Genomic DNA, 24706 nt, shown 5'->3' with positions numbered 1-24706 from the left:
AGGCACACGGACGGCTTCTGGTTTTGCGGATCCGCAATTTGCGGACCGCAAAAAACAGAACGGTTGTGTGCATGTTGCCTAAAGGTGATTGAGATGCACATTAACTTCAATAATACTTACAGTGTGCAAAGTGCATACAATCAAACAATGATCAACAGTAAGTATAGCAGTAATGCAATTCAGATTAATCCTTATGTTCAGCTTTTGACATATGCATGGCAGTGTATAGCTGTACATTTACTTTATATTCTTTGGAGGTGCTGGTTTCATTTTGTTGAGGTGAGTGTGAATCCTCTTCAAGCTCAAAATAAAATGTTAACATACAGTATAAAGCAGATCTTTGCTGGAAACGTTACAGATTATCAGACTTTCGGATTTCTAGAAGACTGTTAATATAATGTCACTATATATATATATATATATATATATATATATATATATATAATGAAAAGATGTCAGCACCGGGAAAGTGAAGCAAAAAAAGGAAAAAAGTGGGTGGCACAGCCCAAACGGGATACAGCTTACCCAATATGAAAAATCCAAAAAGCAGGCAGCACTCCAAGGTAAAGGTGAAAAAATTCACCCATGTTACAAGGCAACGTTTCAGCTCAGTATGAGCCTTTCTCAAGCAAAATTACAAAACCAAGTGAGCAATATATATAGGGTGAAAAACATGTGACACACAATTGGATCAACCTATGTACAATTATGCAAATGAGATAAATAACTCCCAAAATAAAAATCCAGACCTTGCTCATACATACAGTACAGACCAAAAGTTTGGACCCACCTTCTCATACAAAGAGTTTTCTTTATTTTCATGACTATGAAAATTGTAGATTCACACTGAAGGCATCAAAACTATGAATTAACACATGTGGAATTATATACATAACAAACAAGTGTGAAACAACTAAAAATATGTCATATTCTAGGTTCTTCAAAGTAGCCACCTTTTGCTTTGATTACTGCTTTGCACACTCTTGGCATTCTCTTGATGAGCTTCAAGAGGTAGTCCCCTGAAATGGTTTTCACTTCACAGGTGTGCCCTGTCCTGTTTAATAAGTGGGATTTCTTGCCTTATAAATGGGATTGGGACCATCAGTTGCGTTGAGGAGAAGTCAGGTGGATACACAGCTGATAGTCCTACTAAATAGACTGTTAGAATTTGTATTATGGTAAGAAAAAAGCAGCTAAGTAAAGAAAAATGAGTGGCCATCATTACTTTAAGGAATGAAGGTCAGTCAGTCAGCCGAAAAATTGGGAAAACTTTGAAAGTAAGGGCTATTTGACCATGAAGGAGAGTGATGGGGTGCTGCGCCAGATGACTTGGCCTCCACAGTCACCGGACCTGAACCCAATCAAGATGGTTTGGGGTGAGCTGGACTGCAAAGTGAAGGCAAAAGGGCCAACAAGTGATAAGCATCTCTGGGAACTCCTTCAAGACTGTTGGAAGACCATTTCAGGGGACTACCTCTTGAAGCTCATCAAGAGAATGCCAAGAGTGTGCAAAGCAGTAATCAAAGCAAAAGGTGGCTACTTTGAAGAACCTAGAATATGACATATTTTCAGTTGTTTCACACTTGTTTGTTATGTATATAATTCCACATGTGTTAATTCATAGTTTTGATGCCTTCATAGTCATGAAAATAAAGAAAACTCTTTGAATGAGAAGGTGTGTCCAAACTTTTGGTCTGTACTGTATATGCACATATATAGTGGTAATACATGCAGTAAAAATAAGATTTTTTTTTTTACAATTTATATAAAACAATAAATATCCAATAGATGTATACATTGCTGTGTAAAGTGCATCAGTGCAAATAAACATGATTAGGTATTGTAACGAGCCCCTGCTCGCTCTATTCTGCTCTCACGGCACTCCCTGATGTGACCACAATATCTGCTGGTTCCGCCGTTGATGATCCGGCCTCAAACGACCGCTCGTGTTGTTTTAATTCTCACAGAACTAACACCAGTCAGGCTGTATGTGAGTTCAAACTGACAAAATTCTTTATTGAATGCATCACATATATTTATATTGACAGTTGGAACACCTCTTTCAATTGGCAAATTGTAAAACCCCCTCTGATTGGCTATGCAAATGAGGTAAGCAGGGATTAGTTCAAGAGCTTGGCTGGGAGGAAGTTGGGTGTGGCCATTGTCACAGAGAGATTCAAACCATGACATTACCCCCCCTCCCGGGAAACAGTCCAACAGCCACAGTGGGACCCTCACCGGGTCAACTCGAGGATGTCGGAAAAGTAGTCTTAAGATTCCAGGTCCGTTTGCCGGGATAATCCATCCGCATTCCCGTTTTGAGGCCCTGGCCGATATTGTATGGTGAAATTGTAGGGTTGCAAAGCCAGGCTCCACCTTAGTAATCTGCCATTCTCTCCGGTTTAGCCATATCAAGGGATTGTGGTCCGTCATGACGGTAAAAGAGCGTCCATACACGTAGGGCTGCAATTTCTTTGAAGCCCAGACTAAAGCCAAACATTCTTTTTCCACGGCAGCATATCCAACTTCACGGGGTAACAACTTGCGGCTGAGATACGCCACCGGGTGCTCCTTCCCGTCGTCGCCAACTTGACTTAGTACGGCTCCCATTCCAAACATGGAGGCGTCTGTATGTACGACAAAGCGTTTGTTAGGATCGGGTGCCGCCAGTATGGGATCTTGTGTTAGGGTGGTTTTCAACAGTTGAAATGCTGTTTCGCACTCCGGGGACCACAGGACCTGTCTAGGGAGATTCTTTTTGGTCAGGTCCGTCAGTAGTTTGGCTATGTCACTATAGTGGGGTACAAACTTTGCTCCGGCCTCTGCTTCCCACATCCCACTCTATGTCCCAAATATTGTACCTCAGACATCCCGATATTACACTTGTCTGGCTTCAGGGTCAGGCCTGCAACTCCCATGTCTGGCTATAGATTCCGATGTCATCAAGATATGCGAATGCAAAATCCTGCAGACCACTGAGGAGTTGATCTATCATTCGTTGGAAGGTAGCCGGAGCATTTTTCATCCCGAATGGCATTACCCGGAACTGTTAAAGGCCAAACGGGGTGATGAAGGCTGACTTTGGAATGGCATCCGCCTCCAGGGGAATCTGCCAGTAGCCCTTACACAGGTCAATAGTCGTCAGATAATGTCCCTGAGCTATTTTGTCCAACAATTCGTCCACTCGGGGCATGAGGTAGGCGTCAGTCACAGTACAGTCATTCAGTCGCCTATAGTCCACACAAAATCGGGTTGTGCCATCCCGTATTGGGACTAATACTACAGGGGAAGCCCAGGGGCTTGCTGATGGTTCGATCATCCCTAACTCAAGCATCTCCCTAATCTCTGCTCTCATCCCTTCTTGCACAGCTCCGGGAATCATATAGGCTGATTGTCTCAGGGGCTTCTGCCCGAGGGTCTCCACCTTGTTCACTGCCAAGTGAGTGTATGCAGGGAGTGTTGAGAACATCTCTTTCCGGTCCTGGAGTAATTCCCTGACCTGTTCTTGTTCCTGGGGTCCTAACCCATCTCCTAACTGAACATCTTCCACCCCCCCAGAACGGTTACTGATTGCAGGAAGCTCCAGCATCGGCAGGTATTCAGAGTCCCAGGTGGCAGGAGCACATATGGCGGCTACTGCCTCAGCCTTCTCGTGATAGGCCTTCATCATATTGATGTGGAATGTCCTCTTAATTCTTGTGTCTGCACAGCTGGCGGCCACGTAGGTGGTGGCGCACAGCTGTTTTACCACCTGATAGGGGCCCTGCCAGGAGGCCTGTAATTTATTTTGCTTCAAGGGTTTTAGTACTATGACCTTCTGTCCGACACAAAAAGTGCGATTCCGAGCAGATCGATCATACCAAACCTTCTGCTGACTCTGGGCTGATTGCATATTCTCATGGACTAGCTCGGTAAGTTCCCGCAGTCGATTCCTGAGTTCCAAGACGTAACTAAGGATGGGGAGGCCTTCCGGATCCTCTCCCCCTTCCCACTGGGCCCTCACTAAGTCTAAGGGTCCCCTAACCTTTCGCCCCTACAACAGCTCAAATGGTAAAAACCCTATGGACTCTTGAGGTACCTCCCTGTAGGCGAACAGTAGGTGGGGAAGATATTTTTCCCAATCCTTCCTACTCTCCACGAAGGCCCGAAGTAGCTGTTTTAGGGTCCCGTTAAATCTCTCGCACAGCCCGTTCGTTTGGGGGTGGTAGGGTGCGCTCTGGAGGGTTTTAATACCACAGAGGCGCCAGAGCTGCTGGGTCAGCTCAGCAGTGAACTGATTTCCTTGATCAGACAATATCTCCTGGGGAAATCCTACCCTAGTAAACACCCGCAGTAAGGCATCAGCTACCGTGTCAGCCTGGATATTGGATAGGGGAATAGCTTCCAGGTAGCGGGTGGCGTAATCCACCACTGTAAGAATATACTTCTTCCCAGTGGCACTGGGGCGGGCGAGTGGGCCAATAATGTCTACTGCTATCCGGCTAAAGGGTTCCCTAATTATCGTCATGGGGTGCAGAGAAGCTTTTGGATGATCCCCCCCCCTTTCCTACCCTCTGGCAAGTCTCACAGGTCCGGCAGTATTCTCGTACCTCTGCATGTAACCTAGGCCAGAAGAAAGCACGAGACAACCGACTCCGGGTCTTAGCTATCCCTAAATGTCCGGCCAAGGGGATATCGTGAGCCAGCCTCAATAGCTCCTGTCTGTACTTCTGGGGTACGACTAGCTGTTTGTCGGAGCCCTTGCGCTTCCCGTTGCCCACCCCTTCAGTGTAACGATAAAAAAGCCCTCCCTCCCACTCTATTCTGTCTTCCCCTAACCCCCCTGGATCCTTGCCCGCCCTGTCCCGATAGCACGCTAAAGTAGGGTTTCTCCGGGTTTCTTGCCTAACGTCGGAAGGAGAATTCCAGAACATGGGGTTATCAAGTCGGGGTTACGTGGGAGGATTTGGTCTTACCTGGGTCCCCATAGGAGTGGAGTTGCCTTGTAGGTGGCTTTGTTGTCGGGTGGTCCCGGCCATGGCGGTCTCTGGTGCAAATGAAGAAGTCAAATGCCCCAAGTCGTTCCCCAAAAGTACTTCCGCGGGTAACTCACGGAGTATCCCTACTCGCACTTGTCGCTTCACCAGGTGAACTCTGGCGGTGGATAAACGCAGCACCTTGCCCCCTGCTTCCCTGACTGCCACAGTCTGGCCGGTTCGGGCCGACTGAGGAACCATGTGAGGCTGAATAAGGGTAATCGTAGCCCGGGAATCACGAAGTCACTGGGCCGGCTGCCCATTAACCCATACCACCTGACGTTGGTGCTGCCGATTATCTTCAGCTGCGGCCTGGATGGCATCAGCCTCGAACAACTCACCAAACTCTTCCTGAACATCTAGAGGGTTGGCGTCGTTCTGGAGGCAATAAGTTGCCGACCTGGATAACTGGGCAGTCTCTTGGTACCTCTGGGATCGGTTAGGGCAATAACGTGGCAGAGGACCCGTCTGATTACATGTATAGCACTTAGGCCCGGTAGAAGTTTTTGATCGGGCTAAGGGTCTAGAGGCAGCCCACTGAGATACTGGAGTTGGGCTCGAGGTCGGTACACTGGGCCGCGGTAGTGGATAGCGCTGGCCTCCAATGGATCTCCGAGAGTCCAAATATTCATCGGCCAAAGTCGCTGCTTGCTGTACCGTCTGTGGCCGCTTATCTCGCACCCAATCCCGTACTATCGGAGGGGTGTGGTCAAAGAACTGCTCTAAGAGAACTAGCTGGGTGATGTCCTCTATGGTATGAGCATGGCTTCCCTGGAACCAGCTCTTGAGGTTCCGCTGCAGACAATGTGCCCACTCCACGTAGGTTAGGTTGCCTTGTTTCCGGGATTCTCGAAACTTAATCTGGCTGGCTTCAGGGGTAATGGCAAATCGGGCCAGCAGGGCTTCTTTTACCCGGTCATAATTCATGGCGTCCTCATCCTCCATGGCCCAATACGCATCCGCAGCTTTGCCAGTTAGGTTACTCGCCAGTATGGCGACCCGATCTTGGGGCGGCACTTTATGTATCTTGCACAGTCTCTCAAAGTCCTGGAGGAACTCTTCTATTTCCTCCTCTCCTTCCTTAAATAATTCTGAATGCGCGAAAGGGCAACTTACGGACAGGTGCTGTATCTCTAGGTGCTGTCTCTGATTGCCGTATTTCCGCCATTCTCCACTCATGTTGTCGCTCCAATTCTCTCTCTTGTCGCTCTAGTTCTCTCTCTTACCGCTCATACTGCAGCTGGATGTCTCTGATGGCATTCTGTATGGCGGTCTCGGATGGGTTGGCACCATATAATGCCAACCGCTCTCTAACTCGTTGCTAAAACAAGTCTTCCACGGACCGAGGTCCAGCATCACCATCCCCCTGATCCATCTCAGCTAACTCACTGATCAAGGTGGCTTTGTTCTTTGTCCCAGCGATCTCTCCTCAGCTCTCAAATAAATCTTTCAGCGTGTCTCTCCTGCAGGCTGCGTAGCTGGTCATTCCTAGTTGTGATTTGGAGTGTCCCAGTAACTGGAGAGCCAATCAAACCGCTGCCACCAATGTAACGAGCCCCTGCTCGCTCTATTCTGCTCTCACGGCACTCCCTAATGTGACCACAATATCTGCTGGTTCCGCCGTTGATGATCCGGCCTCAAACGACCGCTCGTGTCGTTTTAGTTCTCACAGAACTAACACCAGTCAGGCTGTATGTGAGTTCAAACTGACAAAATTCTTTATTGAATGCATCACATATATTTATATTGACAGTTGGAACACCTCTTTCAATTGGTAAATTGTAAAACCCCCTCTGATTGGCTATGCAAATGAGGTAAGCAGGGATTAGTTCAAGAGCTTGGCTGGGAGGCAGATGGGTGTGGCCATTGTCACAGAGAGATTCAAACCATGACGGGTATCATAAAGTGTCAAATGTGATCAATGGATCAAAGATCGGATGACTCCGGTTGTCATGCACGCAACTCTGGGCATGCGTGATGCAATCACAGGTACGCCGGGAACGGTGGTTTTGTTTACATGAGGCCGCATACCATCTGATCAGCAGGTCTATATTGCATCCCTGATCCCTCCCCCTTCCTTGTTTTTATTGATCACATTTGACACTTCATGATACCTAATCATGTTTATTTGCACTGATGCACTTTACACAGCAATGTATACATCTATTGGATATTTATTGTTTTATATAAATTGTAAAAAAAAAAATCTTATTTAGGTTAAAGGGTTTCTGTCACCCCACAAAACTCTTTTTTTGGATAGTTATATTCCTTATAGCGCGATATAGGAGAATATAATAGTCTTACTTACTTTCATGCGGCCGATTCTTTAGAAAACGAAGTTTTATAATATGTAAATCAGGGCTCTACCAGCAAGTAGGGCGTCTACTTGCTGGTAGCCGCAGCAGAAAACCGCCCCCTCGCCGTGTTGATTGACAGGGCCAGCCGTGATCTCCTCCTCCGGCCGGCCCTGTCAGTTTTTCAAAAATCGCGCGCCTCTGTTCATTCGGCGCAGGCGCTCTGAGATGAGGAGGCTCGTCTCCTCAGAACTCCCTCAGTGCGCCTCCGCCGATGACATCACCGAAAGAGAAGACGTCATCGGCGCAGGCGCACTGAGGGAGTGCTGAGGAGACGAGCCTCCTCATCTCAGAGCGCCTGCGCCGAATGACCAGAGGCGCGCGATTTTTGAAATACTGACAGGGCCGGCCGGAGGAGGAGATCACGGCTGGCCCTGTCATTCAACACGGCGAGGGGGCGGATTTCTGCAGCAGCTACCAGCAAGTAGACGCCCTACTTGCTGGTAGAGCCCTCATTTACATATTATAAAAGTTCGTTTTCTAAAGAATCGGCCGCATGAAAGTAAGTAAGACTATTATATTCTCCTATATCGCGCTATAAGGAATATAACTATCCAAAAAAAAAAAAAAAGAGTTTTGTGGGGTGACAGAAACCCTTTAAGGGTATGTGCATATACTGTATGTATGAGCAAGGTCTGGAATTTTATTTTGGGAGTGATTTATCTCATTTGCATAATTGTACATAGGTTGATCCAATTGTGTGTCACATGTTTCTCACCCTATATATATTGCTCACTTGGTTTTGTCATTTAGCTTGAGAAAGGCTCATACTGAGCTGAAACGTTGCCTTGTCACATGGGTGAATAAAGTCTTGCATATTTTTTCACCTTTACCTTGGAGTGCTGCCTGCTTTTTGGATTTATATATATATATATATATATATATATATATATATATATACACACAGTATATTTAAAATGTATATAGTAGTATAGTATTTCACAAGCCTTAGAAAATAAAAATGAACAATACAAAAATAAAAATATAAATTTTGCAGGGTGTTACATTTACAAAGGAGTGTGCTTTCCTGGCAGCCTAGTGATTCAGAGCAGGCCGGTGCGCTGTTCAGTGGCAAGCAGAAGATAGTCTTTAATAACTGTAGGGACTGGTAGTAAAGGAATGAAAAGGTGACACTGACTACCAAAATGCTTGCGGAGTGTAAATCTGCACAAGTGCTGCAGGGATCGCACGCTCCCGGAGACATCGAAGAATCTTGTGTAGAAGGACTGATGAGTCTACAAGACATAAAATACGATATGAGAACATGGAGAAACACTGAAGCCTCAAAGGTCTCATTGACAAGGGTTTACTATGGAGCCAGTTGCTTATACTGCAGCTTGTAGTCCAGAGCCATAGGGATTCTGTGTGCACACAGCTCTGAGACACTCCAAGTGACACATAAAACCATGACGATCGAAAAAAGAATAGCAGATTGGATCATCATTATAAGGGTTAGAATGGACCCATTAGGATGGGCTGTTGCCAGTGCTGTACATTCCATAGAGGCAGACCATGCGCCTGCTACGGAGCCCCAGTTTCTGATGCTGAACGCCTTCTTCCGTCCCCGACATGAAAGAAAACTGCATTTTCCTGCCGCCGCCACTAGGGGGAGCTCAGTGCAAATAGTTTTTTTTTTCAGCTTCCATTGCAGTCAGTGGTAACTGTAAATAAATAAATTCCTAAGCATTGAGCTCCACCTAGTGGTGGCTGCAGGCAGACTGTTTTATAATATACGATGTGAAGAGAAGCAGGAGACATAGAAGATTTATCAATGTACTTAGCCAGCTGTCTAGTGTAAATGCATTGAGAAATATGGCGATCCGGGAAGAGTGCCAAATACTGTATTTTCCTGCGTATAAGACTACTTTTTAACACATGAAAATCTTCTCAAAAGTCGGGGGTCGTCTTATACGCCAGGTGTCGTCTTATATGACAGTATACGGCATGCTGAAACTTACTTCCTAGCCGGATTGGAGGCTAGCTGGGCCACCGTGCGCTGAATCCCGGCCAGCCGCTCCTGAAGCAGCCCCCTCTCCCTGCTCTCAGTGGTTTTCTCATGCCGGCAGTATCACATTGCGTACTACCATTCAGATTGTCTTGAAGACAGGGAGGGCTGGGCAGGCAGGGACCCATCCAATCCAAGCAGGCTTTGTATGCAGTGTGCACAGAAAATACATTGCTTGCCGTGATTGGCTGGTTGTTGTATACTGGGTGGGATTGGCGATTTCGAGGGAAGGCAGGGGGAAGCAGGAGCATCTGCACTTCAGCCAATTCTAATGTTGGAACGGCGGATCTCTAATGAAGTTTGGTGTGCATCTTATCTGTGGTGAAAAAACAGAGTCTATCTGGGGAGAAGATACATGTGGTGGTGAATACAGTACAGCACCAGTCAGGGCCGTCTTTAATATTGATTGGACCCTGGGCAAAAATGTACTTGGGCCCCCTGGATCCCGCCTTCCCACATCTTAGCAGGCAATCACGCCCTCCACCACAACACACACAAAAAAAAAATCCACACATCTGGTAGAGTCCAGTGAATGACTGTAAATACTTCCAGTTCTGAAGACTCCAGCGGCTCAGGATCAGTGCTCTGGGCAACTGAGCTCAGGCTGGAAGTGGGCACCGCTCTGCAGGAAGGAGACCAGGGCTCGGCTCACCCTAGTGTTACAGTGCACCCCAGCACCCCACAGTATGCAGTGTAGCACCCTATAGTATACAGCACCACACAGTATGCAGTTTAGCACCCCACACTATACAGTACCCCACAGTATATAGTAGAGCAGTATAGCACCCCACACTATACAGTACCCCACAGTATATAGTAGAGCAGTATAGCAGCCCACAGTATACAGCACCTCACAGTATACAACACCTCACTGTATACAGCACCCCAAACTATACACGATACAGCCCCCCACACCATACAGTACAGCAGTATAGCACTCCACACTATACCGCACCCACAGTACACAGTATACAGACCCCCACAGTATACGGTACAGCAGTATAGCCCCCCACTCTATACAGGCCCCCCCACTATACAGGCCCCCACACTATACAGGCCCCCCCCCACACTATACAGGCCCCCACACAGCATACAGCCCCCCCCCCCACAGTATACAGTCCCACACAGTATACAGCCCACCACACAGTATACAGGCCCCCACACAGTATACAGGCCCCCACACAGTATACAGCCCACCACACAGTATACAGCCCACCACACAGTATACAGCCCCCACAGTATACAGGCCCCCACACAGTATACAGCCCACCACACAGTATACAGCCCACCACACAGTATACAGCCCCCCCACAGTATACAGGCCTCCACACAGTATACAGCCCACCACACAGTATACAGGCCCCCACACAGTATACAGCCCACCACACAGTATACAGGCCCCCACACAGTATACAGCCCACCACTATACAGTAGTTTACAGTATATTAACATAACAGCCCCTGTCACCTTTTTCTGATGTAATGTTCACACAAAAAAGCTCCACAGAACACTCTTGGTAGGACCTGTGATGACCTCATAGCCATGTGACCAGTAATTGCTAGGTTACTGGTCACATGGTGATGATGTCATTAAGGTCTTGATCACAACTTTAACACAGTACGATCATGATGCCTGGACTCGGTGCAGGCAGGCAGGGCAGCACTCCTGTGTAGCTGACAGCTTGACACCCGGGGCAGTAGCTAGCAGGGCTCAAGAGGCAGCTGCCTTGGGCCCCCCAGGAGCAACTGGGCCCGGGGCAGCTGCCCCTTTTGCCCCTTGGTAAAGACGGCCCTGGCACCAGTATCTGTACATACAGTACAGCACCAGTATAGTATCTGTACATACAGTACAGCACCAGTATCTGTACCAGTTCATACAGTACAACACCAGTAGAGTATACAAATGACTAACAGTCAAGACCCCATCATGGCTCTACCAGCAAGAAAAAAAGAAATATGAAGATAGTTTAATTAAGGCCACTGTATTCTGGTGTACTAGATTCTTTGAAAGGCATAATATGGTGCTGAGGCAAAAGACGAAAATTGCACAACAATTACTTGCAGATCTTGAGGCCAAAGTAAATAGCGTTGGAGGGGTGGTCTTATACGGCGAGTATAGCCCAAACCCTATATTTTAACTGGAAAAGTTGGGGGTCGTCTTATACGCCCAGTCGTCTTAGGCTACTTTCACACCTGCGTTAGGTGCGGATCCGTCTGGTATCTGCACAGACGGATCCACACTTATAAATGCAAACGCTGGTATCCGTTCACTACGGATCCGTCTGCATTATTCTCTCCCAAAAAAATCTAAGTCTAAGGCCTCATGCACACGACCGTATGTGTTTTGCGGTCCGAAAATTGCGGATCCGCAAAAAAAACGGATGACGTTCCGTATGGCATCCGTTTTTTTTGCGGATCCATTGTAATAATGCCTATCCTTGTCTGCAAATTAGAAAAAAATAGGACATGCACTATTTTTTTTTGCGGAGCAACGGAACGGACATACTAATGCGGACAGCACACGGTGTGCTGTCCGTGTTTTTTGTGGACCCATTGAAATGAATGGGTCTGCATCGTATCCGCAAAAAAAACGGATCGGACACGGAAACAAAATACGGTCGTGTGCATGAGGCCTAAGTGTGAGTCAAACGGATCCGTCCTGACTTACATGAGAAAGTCAATGGGAGACGGATCCGTTTACAATTGCACCCTATTTGACTGCAAGCAGCGTTTTGGTGTCCACCTCCAGAGCGGAATGGAGGCGGAACGGAGCCAAACTGATGCATTCTGAACGGATCCTTATCCATTCAGAATGCATTGGGGCTAAACTGATCCGTTTGGGGCCGCTTGTTAGAGCCTTGAAACGGATCTCACAGGCGGACCCAGAAACGGCAGTGTGAAAGTAGCCTTATACGCCGGAAAATACGATATTTGCCGCAGCCCTTCCACATAGAAATCTGACAAAGTGGGTGAGACTTTTTTATATTCATTTGCATTCCACATTGCCTGGGGTTGTTTGATACATGTTTTCGGGGATACTGGGTGGGGCAGGGGGTCCCATACTAAGTTTTGTTATGGGTCCCTACGAGATCTGTGTAAGCCCATGGCTGTTTCACGATGGGAAGATTTATCAAAACTGGTGCAAAGGGAAATTGGCTTAGTTGCCCATAGCAACCAATCAGATTCCATGTTTCGTTTTTCAGAGCTCCTTTGGCAAGTGAAAGCATCAATCTGATTGGTTGCTATGGGCAACTAAGCCAGTTTTTTATTGCACCAGTTTTTATAAATCTCCCCCTATATCTTTATTGATGACAAGCTATTCATGTTCCACAGAAAAACCTGTGGTGACAGCAGATCAATGGTAATGGTGGTAGGAAACTGCGGTATATGCTGCTATAGCAAATAATTCTGACCTGAAACACATCCTGTGGGATATCTTGTCTCCACCTGCTGCAGACTTGAAGGTTTAAGTATGAGTTGTAGAGCAGTGCAATTACTTCAGGGAGTCCAGAACAGCACCGCAGAACCTGCACAGCATAAAGTATGGTTATCTTCAGTATCACTGGCATGGACATCCGTGATTTACTACTGCTCCACGTTTGCCTTTAAAGGGAATCCTTCACCAGGAAATTCACTGTTAGGGTTCGACTACATGGCGACATGTGTCGAGCGACAGCAAGGCGCACAAAAATATGTGAGACTGTAATTTGGCTTTGAAAACGCAGCCGATTTGTGGGTGAGTCGCCATCCAAGCCAATGGTACGACCTGCGACGTGCAACACAAAATCCGACACGTCTGGATTTTTTGCAACCGTTGTATCACAGCCGCAGCACTGCGACACCATAGACAAAGCTTTACATGAAATGTTGTGTGACTTTCTTGTTGTGGGACACACGTTGCCAAGTAGACGAACCCTTGAACCAGGCGCAATGCCTTGTGGGCAGGTTTAGATGGATGTAATGATAATTTCACTTAGTTATCTGCTGCTTCTACTTTTAGTACCTTACACCAGCCACCGCTAATGGATTACAGGGTGGCCGTAACCATGGAAACGAACAGTGTATAACGTGATGGGAAAAATGAATGAAGCCAGCAAAGGAGGCAATATGGACAATCACAATACATTAGTAAGTGCCTCGTATTAACTTTCTCTACATGATAAATGACATTTTCTGAAGTGAGAAAACCCCTTTAAAGGGTTTTCCAAGTAAAATTTCTAATGGGCCAACTGCAGGGATATATTTTATACTGCTGCAGCCAATCACTGGCCTCAGCGGTGTATGGCACAAGACAAGATGTCACCACTGCAACCAAAGTAATGTGTCAATGCTGCAGCCCAGCAGAGAGGACAGAAGAGCAGTACTGGATCGGAGAGGACTGGGAACCTGAAGCTTTCTTTAAAATTATTTCTACAATGTCCTTGTCATTGGGCTTCTAAAAATCTAACTTGTAAGCCTCCTTTACAGGGGCTGATGCCCAAGCAATTATCAGGAACAAAGCCATACAATCCCAATATTTGCCTGATTGTGAGAGAAGGTGATAGCTGCATTATACAGTATGCAGCAATTATTTCCTGCTGTGATAGCTCATCCCGATACAAATTTATTGTTTGCCAGTAGCACATGCCTTTTTACGCAAGATAACATATCAGCACTTATGAGGCAATTATTGGGAATTAGTGTTTGCACGACTGCTCAGTCCTGATATTTGCTTTGATCCTTGGCTCATGTAAGGCTACTTTCACATATGCGATTTTCTTTCTGGTTTTGAGATCCGGCAGAGGATCTCAAAACCGGAGGAAAACGCTTCTGTTTTGTCCCCATTGACATTCCATACCGGTTTGTTGCGTTCTGTGACTGGAAACTGCAAACTGTGTTTTTGTGTCCGGTTTGCAAAACTGAACAAGCCGGATCCGGCACTAAAAACCGTAAAAAAAAAAACTGTAAGAAAACTGATCTGGCACCCATTGACTTACAGTAGTGTTAGGGCTGGATGCATTTTTTTTCCTGTCTGAAAAAAAAAAACGGATCCAACATCGTTGACATTTGTTCATTTTCGATGTCAAAACCGGAAAGAAAATCGCATATATGAAAGTAGCCTAAAAGGGGTGTGTGCATGTATATAGTTATTTATAAATGGTATATATACATTACCTTCCCGAAAGCCTCAGGACACACACTGCGGGCTCCACGGTTAAGCAGAGCGCGTACAGTAAGGTGGGGTCTCTTGTCTTGGTACAGCTCAGCATTTTGTAACACACAGCTCAGAGGCAGGACTCCATTATAATCGGCAGCATTGACATCTGCACCATATTTAAGAAGCAACTCCACCAGATGGTGTTCAGCTTTTCTGCAAGCATAGTGGAGTGGTCTTCTGTCTTGCTGGTCTTGGGCTTCTACGTTTGCTCCCTTCTCTAGAAGAAGGTGGCAAATTTGCAGGCATGTATCCTCATATTCCCATTTTCCTCCACAGGCTGAAATCAAAGGAGTCTCACCATTGGCATTCCTAGCATGGACATCTGCTCCATAGCGGAGGTATGATCTTACATGGTCTAAAAGACCTAGCCGTGCTGCAATGTGGAGTGGAGTCTCCTGCATTTCATCTGTGGTTTGATTCACAAGGGTCCCATGCTGTAGGATCACCTCTGCACATCTAGGGCAAAATACAGATGATGATCATAGGATCAAAGACAAGTTTGATAGAAACGGTCGGTTTTGAACAGATAATGGACAACGTGTCTGTTTTAGTAATAATTCTGCAGTGTCTGTTCTTATGACGCCATGTTGTGCTGTGTGGGTGTTATCACTTGGGGTTGTGTCTCGGTCTGACACTATCCAATCAGTGCTGCCTGTCATAGACAATTTACACTTAATTGGACCTTTATTACAGACTGCTGGCAATTCATGTATAAACGTCTAGTAGGAATAATAGCGGAAAGAAACAACATAGGGTCATAAGAATAGATGCTCCAGGATTGTTATTCCATGGTGAATGCAAGAAGTTATTAAAATAGACGTCAGGAGAAGTGATGTTCTCATTTATTTCTATGACAGCAAGATCAGACTATGTAGGGTTGGTTTGTGGTCTGTAACCGTGAAGACAGGGGCAGACTGGGAACTTAAACTGGCCCCAGAAAAAAATAATAAAAGTGGCCCCATTTTGTAGGTGGGTCCAAACTGCCAGAAGGTAGGGCTAATATAAGTAGGCGGGGCCAGCAATACTGTAGCGCAGCACAAAATACTGCCCCAGCAGAACCAAATACTAGAGATGAGCGAATAGAGTCCCACGAAGTGGAATTTGATCCAAATTTCAAGATAAATTCGATTCACCTCGAAGCCGAATTTCCTCGTGCTTCGTGTCAGCGAATCGACTTAACCTGAAATAGTGTAAAAAAAACCCAAAAAATTCTAACTTACCTCCTCCATTTGCTCGCAAAGGGCCGCCAGCCTCCATCTTGATTGAAGATCTCGGCCGAAATCCCGTGCATGGTGACGTATGACATTACCACGCCAGCCGGCGTGTTGATGTAATCTCGCGCCGCGCAAGATTTCGCTCCATATCTTCAAGCAAGATAGCGGCGGCCGGCCCGTCGTAAGCAAATGGAGGTAGTAAGTTTGATTAAAAAAAAATAAATTATTGTCTATTTTACACAGTTTTTACACACTCAAATGCCACGATCATGTATGAGGGGTACAATGACGGGGGCAGCGCTATCGCAGCTTCCTGTCATTGCGCCTGCTACTTACAAAAAAAATGCCCTTCGTGACGAAGTAATTCAGCGAATCAGCCGAATCAAACTTTTCAATTATTCGCTCATCTCTACCAAATACACAGTGCAACACAGAATACTGCCACCCCCACCGCAGCATTCAACTCTGTTACTGCCCTAAAGATGGCAATCCAGTTGAATGTAGGAGGGCACTTTCTTCTGCCAGCCAGGTATATTAGTACATGATGCTCCTAGCATCTGAGAGCATCAGATAGTTGTGTACCCGACTGGCGGTCCCCTGGGCATCAGCCCACTGGGAAATTTCCCTGTAGAGTCTATGGCCAGGCCGCCCCTGCATGGAGACACATAGATTTGTAAAGGAGATGTAGGACAGGGTATTTTAATCAAGACTATTTGCAAAGGCGATTTTTGAATTATTATTGTAGATGCAAGAATAGTTACAATTAGTAATGGCAAAATGAATAATGGAATGAAAGAGAGGATTATTTTAATTAATGCATCAATATCATTAGTGTGATACAATTGCTTGGCAGCTGTCTTGCCATCTTCTAGTCCAGGCAGTGTCTAGTGATGTTTCCTAATGAAGACAGGTCTGCTGCTAGCACTTTAGGGAACAGATTGTGACCGTCCCTACCTTAAAGAGTTTTTTGTGTCACAGAGGTGTAGAGGGGTAAGACCTTCATCACTGCGGTGGTTTGGATTGGCCCCATGTTCCAGCAGTAGTTGGACGCAGGTATCATGCCCTCCATTGCAAGCTTCATGGAGTGGAGAACGACCTCCAGGTGCCGCATTGGGGTCGGCCCGGCGGTGCAGTAGATATCGGACACATTCGGTATAACCGTGGGAAGCGGTTATGCATAAGGGCGATGTTAACTCTTGTGTGTATTCCAGAGTCCACAATCCTGAGATAGATAATTACAAAATAAATGATGAAAAGATAATTGAATCAATGATGATATAAAGGTCAGCAAAATCTGGGAAATATTGATATCAAAGTGGAGGTCCATTTGTGAGCTTTACAAATATGTGTAATGAACATGAGATTTCTGTTTTTCTAAAGTACCCTATAAACGTTAGCATGTTTATTTTACTAGGGAGAAGGGAATACGCTGTTGTCTGATACTTCTATACTGTGTGGGCTGAGGGTGCCTTTACAAAAGATAAAATATAACCTTTATTCAAGTATGTTTAAAAATGAATTTAAGGAAAAATAATGGCTAAAAGTATGCAGGATGGGTTTGAGTAGCCAGAAGCAGTCTAGCATTAGGATATGACAGCAAAAAAAGCATTTACCAGGAGCAATCTAGGTTTATTTTCTAGACCAGGCCCGAGGTATCTAGAGGCTGGGGGTCGCTCTTTTCAGGATGAGTGCTCCGACACACAGCCATGCTAGGTTCCTGAGAATAGGGAACTGTTAGGCCTCATGCACACGACCGTTGTTTGGGTCCGCATCCGAGCCGCCGTTTTGGCGGCCCGGATGTGGACCTATTCATTTCAATGGGGCCGCAAAAGATGCGGACAGCACTCCGTGGGCTGTCCGCATCCGTGGCTCCGTTCCGCGGCCCCGCAAAAAAAATATAACATGTCCTATTCTTGTCCGCGCTTTGCAGACAAGAATAGGCATTTATATTGCCGGCGCCCGTTCCGTTCCGCAAATTGCAGAAGGCAACACAGGCGCCTTCCGTTTTTAGCGGATCTGCGGTTTGTGGACCGCAAAAAACGTCACGGTCGTGTGCATGAGGCCTTAGGGAAAGGAATGCTAGGCTGTTACGTCTGCTTAAAATCTGCCAGCTATAGCGACCCACGCCTGGTACATAAAGAAAAATGAAACCTGGCTACTCAAACCCATCTTCCATACTTTTAGCCATTATTTTTCCTTAAATTCATTTTTAAACGTACTTGAATAAAAGTTATATTTTATCTTTTGCAAAGGCACACTCAGCCCACACAGTATAGTTTATGAGCCCCTGAGCGGAGATAGGCAGTGCAGAAAATATAGCACTACATCTATCAGTATTGTCTGATACTTCTGGCAGTGACTTATTGTATCTCTTAGGCCCCTTTCACACGGGCGAGTATTCCGCGCGAATGCGATGCGTGAGTTGAACGCATTGCACCCGCACTGAATCCCGACCCATTCATTTCTATGGGGCTGTGCACACGAGCAGTGATTTTCACGCATCACTTGTGCGTTGCGTGAAAATCGCAGCATGCTCTATATTGTGCGTTTTCCACCCAACGCAGGCCCCATAGAAGTGAATGGGGCTGCGTGAAAATCGCAAGCATCCGCAAGCAAGTTCGGATGCGGTGCGATTTTCACGCACGGTTGCTAGGAGACGATTGGGATGGGGACCCGATCATTATTATTTTCCCTTATAGCATGGTTATAAGGGAAAATAATAGCATTCTGAATACAGAATGCATAGTAAAATAGGGCTGGAGGGGTTAAAAAATTAAACTCACCTTAATCCACTTGCTTGCGCACCCCGGCTTCTCTACTGTCTCCTTCTTTGCTGATTGCAGGAAAAGGACCTGTGGTGACGTCACTCCATTCATCACATGGTCCGTCACATGATCTTTTACCATGGTGATGGATCATGTGATGGACCATGTGATGACCGGAGTGACGTCACCACAGGTCCTTTTCCTGCAATCAGCAAAGAAGGAGACAGTAGAGAAGCCGGGCTGCGCGAGCAAATGGATTAAGGTGAGTTAAATTATTATTTAATTTTTTTTAACCCCTCCAGCCCAATTTTACTATGCATTCTGTATTCAGAATGCTATTATTTTCCCTTATAACCATGTTATAAGGGAAAATAATACAATCTACAGAACACTGATACCAAGCCCGAACTTCTGTGAAGAAGTTCGGGTTTGGGTACCAAACAACCGCGATTTTTCTCACGAGAGTGCAAAACGCATTACAATGTTTTGCACTCGCGCAGAAAAATCGCGCATTTTTCCCGCAACGCACCCGCACCTTTTCCTGCAACGCCCGTGTGAAAGGGGCCTAAGGGTAACGACTTGATGAATCCAAATTCTCACCTCCAATGGCAGAATTTGAGGACTGTTGAGCTGTACACGTACACTCTAGAAATGTGTGCCACGCACACAATCCTTTTCCACAGCATCTGAGGAAAGGGATTTAGGGGTCATTATTTCAGAAGACTTAAAGGTAGGCAGACAATGTCAGAGTAGCAGGAAATGCTAGCAGAATGCTTGGGTGTATAGGGAGAGGCATTACCAGTAGAAAGAGGGAGGTGCTCATGCTGCTCTACAGAGCACTAGTGAGACCTCATTTGGAGTATTGTGCGCAGTACTGGAGACCATATCCCCAGAAGGATATTGATACTTTGGAGAGAGTTCAGAAAAGAGCTACTAAACTGGTACATGGATTGCAGGATAAAACTTACCAGGAAAGAAAGATTAAAGGACCTTAACATGTACAGTCGTGGCCAAAAGTTTTGAGAATTACATAAATATTGGAAATTGGAAAAGTTGCTGCTTAAGTTTTTATAATAGCAATTTGCATATACTCCAGAATGTTATAAAGAGTGTTTAGATGAATTGCATAGTCTTTCTTTGCCATGAAAATGAACTTAATCCCAAGAAAACCTTTCCACTGCATTTCATTGCTGTCATTAAAGGACCTGCTGAGATCCTTTCAGTAATCGTCTTGTTAACTCAGGTGAGAATGTTGACAAGCACAAGGCTGGAGATCATTATGTCAGGCTGATTGGGTTAAAATGGCAGACTTGACATGTTAAAAGGAGGGTGATGCTTGAAATCATTGTTCTTCCATTGTTAACCATGGTGACCTGCAAAGAAACGCGTGCAGCCATCATTGCGTTGCATAAAAATGGCTTCACAGGCAAGGATATTGTGGCTACTAAGATTGCACCTCAATCAACAATTTATAGGATCATCAAGAACTTCAAGGAAAGAGGTTCAATTCTTGTTAAGAAGGCTTCAGGGCATCCAAGAAAGTCCAGCAAGCGCCAGGATCATCTCCTAAAGAGGATTCAGCTGCGGGATCGGAGTGCCACCAGTGCAGAGCTTGCTCAGGAATGGCAGCAGGCAGGTGTGAGCGCATCTGCACGCACAGTGAGGCGAAGACTTTTGGAAGATGGCCTGGTGTCAAGAAGGGCAGCAAAGAAGCCACTTCTCTCCAAGAAAAACATCAGGGACAGATTGATCTTCTGCAGAAAGTATGGTGAATGGACTGCTGAGGACTGGGGCAAAGTCATATTCTCAGATGAAGCCTCTTTCCGATTGTTTGGGGCATCTTGAAAAAGGCTTGTCCGGAGAAGAAAAGGTGAGTGGTACCATCAGTCCTGTGTCATGCCAACAGTAAAGCATCCTGAGACCATTCATGTGTGGGGTTGCTTCTCATCCAAGGGAGTGGGCTCACTCACAATTTTGCCCAAAAACACAGCCATGAATAAAGAATGGTACCAAAACACCCTCCAACAGCAACTTCTTCCAACAATCCAACAACAGTTTGGTGAAGAACAATGCATTTTCAAGCACGATGGAGCACCGTGCCATAAGGCAAAAGTGATAACTAAGTAGCTTGGGGACCAAAACGTTGACATTTTGGGTACATGGCCTGGAAACTCCCCAGATCTTGATCCCATTGAGAACTTGTGGTCAATCCTCAAGAGGCGGGTGGACAAACAAAAACCTACTAATTCTGACAAACTCCAAGAAGTGATTATGAAGGAATGGGTTTCTATCAGTCAGGAATTGGCCCAGAAGTTGATTGAGAGCATACCCAGTCGAATTGCAGAGGTCCTAAAAAAGAAGGGCCAACACGGCAAATACTGACTCTTTGCATAAATGTTATGTAATTGTCGATAAAAGCCTTTGAAACGTATGAAGTGCGTGTAATTATATTTCACTACATCACAGAAACAACTTAAACAAAGATCTAAAAGCAGTTTAGCAGCAAACTTTGTGAAATCGAATATTTGTGTCATTCTCAAAACTTTTGGCCACCACTCTATAGCTTGGAAGAAAGATGAGACAGAGGGGATATGATAGAAACTTTTAAATATATAAAGGGAATCAACAAGGTAAAAGAGGAGAGAATATTTAAAAGAAGAAAAACTACCACAAGAGGACATAGTTTTAAATTAGAGGGGCAAAGGTTTAAAAGTAATATCAGGAAGTATTACTTTACTGAGAGAGTAGTGGATGTATGGAATAGCCTTCCTGCAGAAGTGGTAGCTGCAAATACAGTGAAGGAGTTTAAGCATGCATGGGATAGGCATAAGGCCATCCTTCATATAAGATAGGGCCAGGGGCTATTCATAGTATTCAGTATATTGGGCAGACTAGATGGGCCAAATGGTTCTTATCTGCCGACACATTCTATGTTTCCATGTGAATGGTGTTCCATTTATTTATTATCCAAATCATGTCTCAAGACCTATTTAAAGGGTCAAACACTGACTTCTAGGATAGCTGCCTTACATCTAGTGGCATTAGAGGCAGAGCTTGCTAAGAGATCATTTGCATCCCTTTCTTCCCAGAATTCCAGAGGAACATGTATGGCCTATAAGCCTCCTCACGCCGATTAAAGCGTTCTCCCTAAGGAGAGATAGTACCCTTCAAATTGATAGGAATTCAGCTAAAATGAGTATTTATAATCTCTGAGGAATGCAGAGATAAGGGTTGGAGACTGAACCTTCAGACAGCTCCAATGATGGATTTCACTGTAAGAGAACATAGCAGCTGGATCATATATTTGAAAACATGGAGGCTGCAGATGAGAAATGGTTGAAAATGTTTAAAGAAGCACTCCAGGATTTTTTTTATGGTGTCCCCGATTGTTGCAGGATGACGAATGACCTGCAGTGTGAACTCTGGAGTCTTGGCACACCACACGTTATAGGACTCTGCTGGTCAGACTATAAGTCAGATGATGCATCATTGGTTAAGAATGAGTTTGTTATCCTGAAAAAAAGAGGTCAGTAATTTAGTGCAGTACCCTATCCTTTGTGTAGTTTACAAATGGGGGTCACTATAAAATATCTCAGTGCTTTTTTAATAAAGATCTATTGAAAAATGTTTTTAGTGCAAATATTTACCATGCAATAAAACATATGCATTCCTAGCTGTCTATAGCCTTTAAAGGGGTTGTCTCATCTGACATTTATGGTATATTACTAGGATATGCCACAAATGTCAGATAGATGTAGGTCACCTCTGGAACCCGACCATATCTTGAGAACGGGGCCTCTGAAACGAAGGGAGAGGAGTTGTGCATTGTGCGGCCACCCTCCATTCACCATTGTGGCTTGGTTATTTCCGGCAGACCGATCGCAGTGATTAAAGATGGCCCCACCTTTTCATGGCCTGCACTCCATTCACTGTTACCACTGGTGCAGAGTATGGGAGTGGTAGTTGCCCTGATGAGATGTTGCTCCCTGGGGATCGGTGCAGTGGAAAGGTGGTTTAGAGAATCAGGCCAGAAGTAAAAGTATAAAATTCTCTTTTTACTTAGTGAAAAATATTAATTGTGGTACATCCAGCTGTAGTAGGTACAAAGTGCAGTTTTGGTCACAAGATCAGAAGGTATGGTGGCTGCTTAGATGGCAATTAAATGGCACAAGCAGGCACTTGTGGATATAGGTGTCCATGTTATGTTACAGGCTTGGTGTTTGACTGGCCTGGAAGAGACCTAGGTGATGGGTGTTGGAGCTGAAAACCTCACCTGTAGAAGGGTCTGTAAAACTATGCTGCTCTTTGGAATCAGTTTTCTCGATTTTGTCTTTTGTCCTGGAGTGAAGGTCTCACAGGAGAAGTGATTACAGTATCTTGGAGTAGGAGCTCTAACATATGCCTCCTTCCTTCTCTCTGTCTGAACTTGAACTGTTCCTCCTGGTAGAAAGCAAGACCAGCCTACTCCTACCAAGCAGGGAATAACAGGGTGGTTAGCCCTGTTCCTGCCAACCCTTGCCAACCGTATCTCCCATGCTGAAATACATGGCAGAAACATAAAACAGAACATAACAGTGCAGATACCCCATGTCTAGGATACTGCACATTTGTGGTATGTCCTTGCGATATGCCATAAATGTTGAGATGGGCCCACCCCTTTAATTCCCAACTAATAAATTCCTGTTGAATTAGCCAGTCACGAGAAAACAGTACCAATGTTAACGTAGGTATCCAGACTGAACTGAACAATCACAACTAAAACAACAATTATATACTACTGGCACACACAATAAACATGAAACCATCCTACCTGCCAGGCCAAACCTTGCAGGGGTCTGTTCCTGATACCCCATTTCCTCTCCTCTGATATTCAGCACACAGTTTGCATGTCTGGATCCCAGAAGCTGGACAAGACTAAGGTTTCCAGTCTCAAGCGCTGCAAGGAAAATGTTTTCTGGGGCCAGATGCTGCTGGTGGCCCATATCTGATATGACCTGCAGCTTCTGAAGAACTCTGCTTCTCACACTGTCCATCCTAATAGCCCACCACTGTATTTCTACAATAACCACAGCTCACCTGCTGTGTATTTATAGGGTTCTGTTTATGTATGCAAGGCATGGGGTTGATAAATCTTACAAAGTACCCCAGGTCACATGCAGACTACACAAAGCTACTTGTGATTATTTTATCGGCATTGTGCCCAGACTCACATTCTTTTTCAGCTACATTATAAATATACATACAATATACTGCATACAAACACTGAGTAGCGTTGAATGATAACAGCATGATGTAGTTCAGAAAACATCCCTGTCTATCTCAGCTGTCAGTCAGGTGCTGCTTGGCATCAATGCAAAACATAGCTTGGCACTTCCACTGAGATTGTATTAATATACATTACCAGTATATGTCCATCTTATTTATAAGTTTTCAAATGCTCAGAAAGATTGCCAAGGTTATTATCAAACATCATTGATGTAAAAGCATAGACTAACTGGTCAATCATTAGAATTGGTCACACATGTGGAGACTTGGTGACTAGTTAAAAATCACTGTCCATTTTAGTAGTATTTTAATTATATATTTGGTTCCCACACAAAGATCTGCCTCTGGGATCTGATATTTATTCAATTTCATAACTTTCATGTGAAGATATTTGCCATGGACACAGACGTTCTGACTATCTTCCTACCTAGTGGCTCCTCAAAGGGTTTTATCCATTTATGAAGCCCATTTACATATACCGTAGTAGTAAATCCTGAATTACTAGATGGAAAACCTTTATGATGGTCCATGTTCACTTTCTCCATTTAACTTTCTAGAAGAGTAGAGTAAGGGTACAGCCACACGTTCAATTTTCTGATGTACTTTATTGTCTTAATTGTGATCTCAAGAGATGTACAGTACAGACCAAAAGTTTGGACACACCTTCTCATTCAAAGAGTTTTCTTTATTTTCATGACTATGAAGGCATCAAAACTATGAATTAACACATGTGGAATTATATACATAACAAACAAAGAGTTTTCTTTATTTTCATGACTATGAAAATTGTAGATTCACACTGAAGGCATCAAAACTATGAATTAACACATGTGGAATAACAAACAAGTGTGAAACAACTGAAAATATGTCATATTCTAGGTTCTTCAAAGTA

The 24706-nt window shown here is 45.0% G+C and overlaps 1 protein-coding gene across 1 annotated transcript; it reads right to left on the bottom strand.

Moving 5' to 3' along the window:
* Window positions 1–8310: 8310 nt before the first annotated feature.
* On the bottom strand, window positions 8311–23582 carry ASB18 (ankyrin repeat and SOCS box containing 18). The gene is made up of 5 exons (XM_040440632.1): window positions 23360–23582; window positions 16739–17006; window positions 14528–15026; window positions 12787–12900; window positions 8311–8604 (listed from the first exon to the last, which is right to left on the bottom strand). Exons 1-5 carry the CDS (start codon window positions 23580–23582, stop codon window positions 8413–8415), a joined length of 1296 nt encoding a protein of 431 aa, XP_040296566.1. The 3' UTR covers window positions 8311–8412.
* Between the last annotated feature and the right edge of the window lie 1124 nt (window positions 23583–24706).

Source organism: Bufo bufo, chromosome 7 (assembly GCF_905171765.1).
Source record: "Bufo bufo chromosome 7, aBufBuf1.1, whole genome shotgun sequence".
NCBI classification, from domain to species: domain Eukaryota; kingdom Metazoa; phylum Chordata; class Amphibia; order Anura; family Bufonidae; genus Bufo; species Bufo bufo.
The sequence above is the reverse complement of the archived record's forward strand: the minus strand, read 5'-3'. Positions and strand labels throughout refer to the sequence as shown.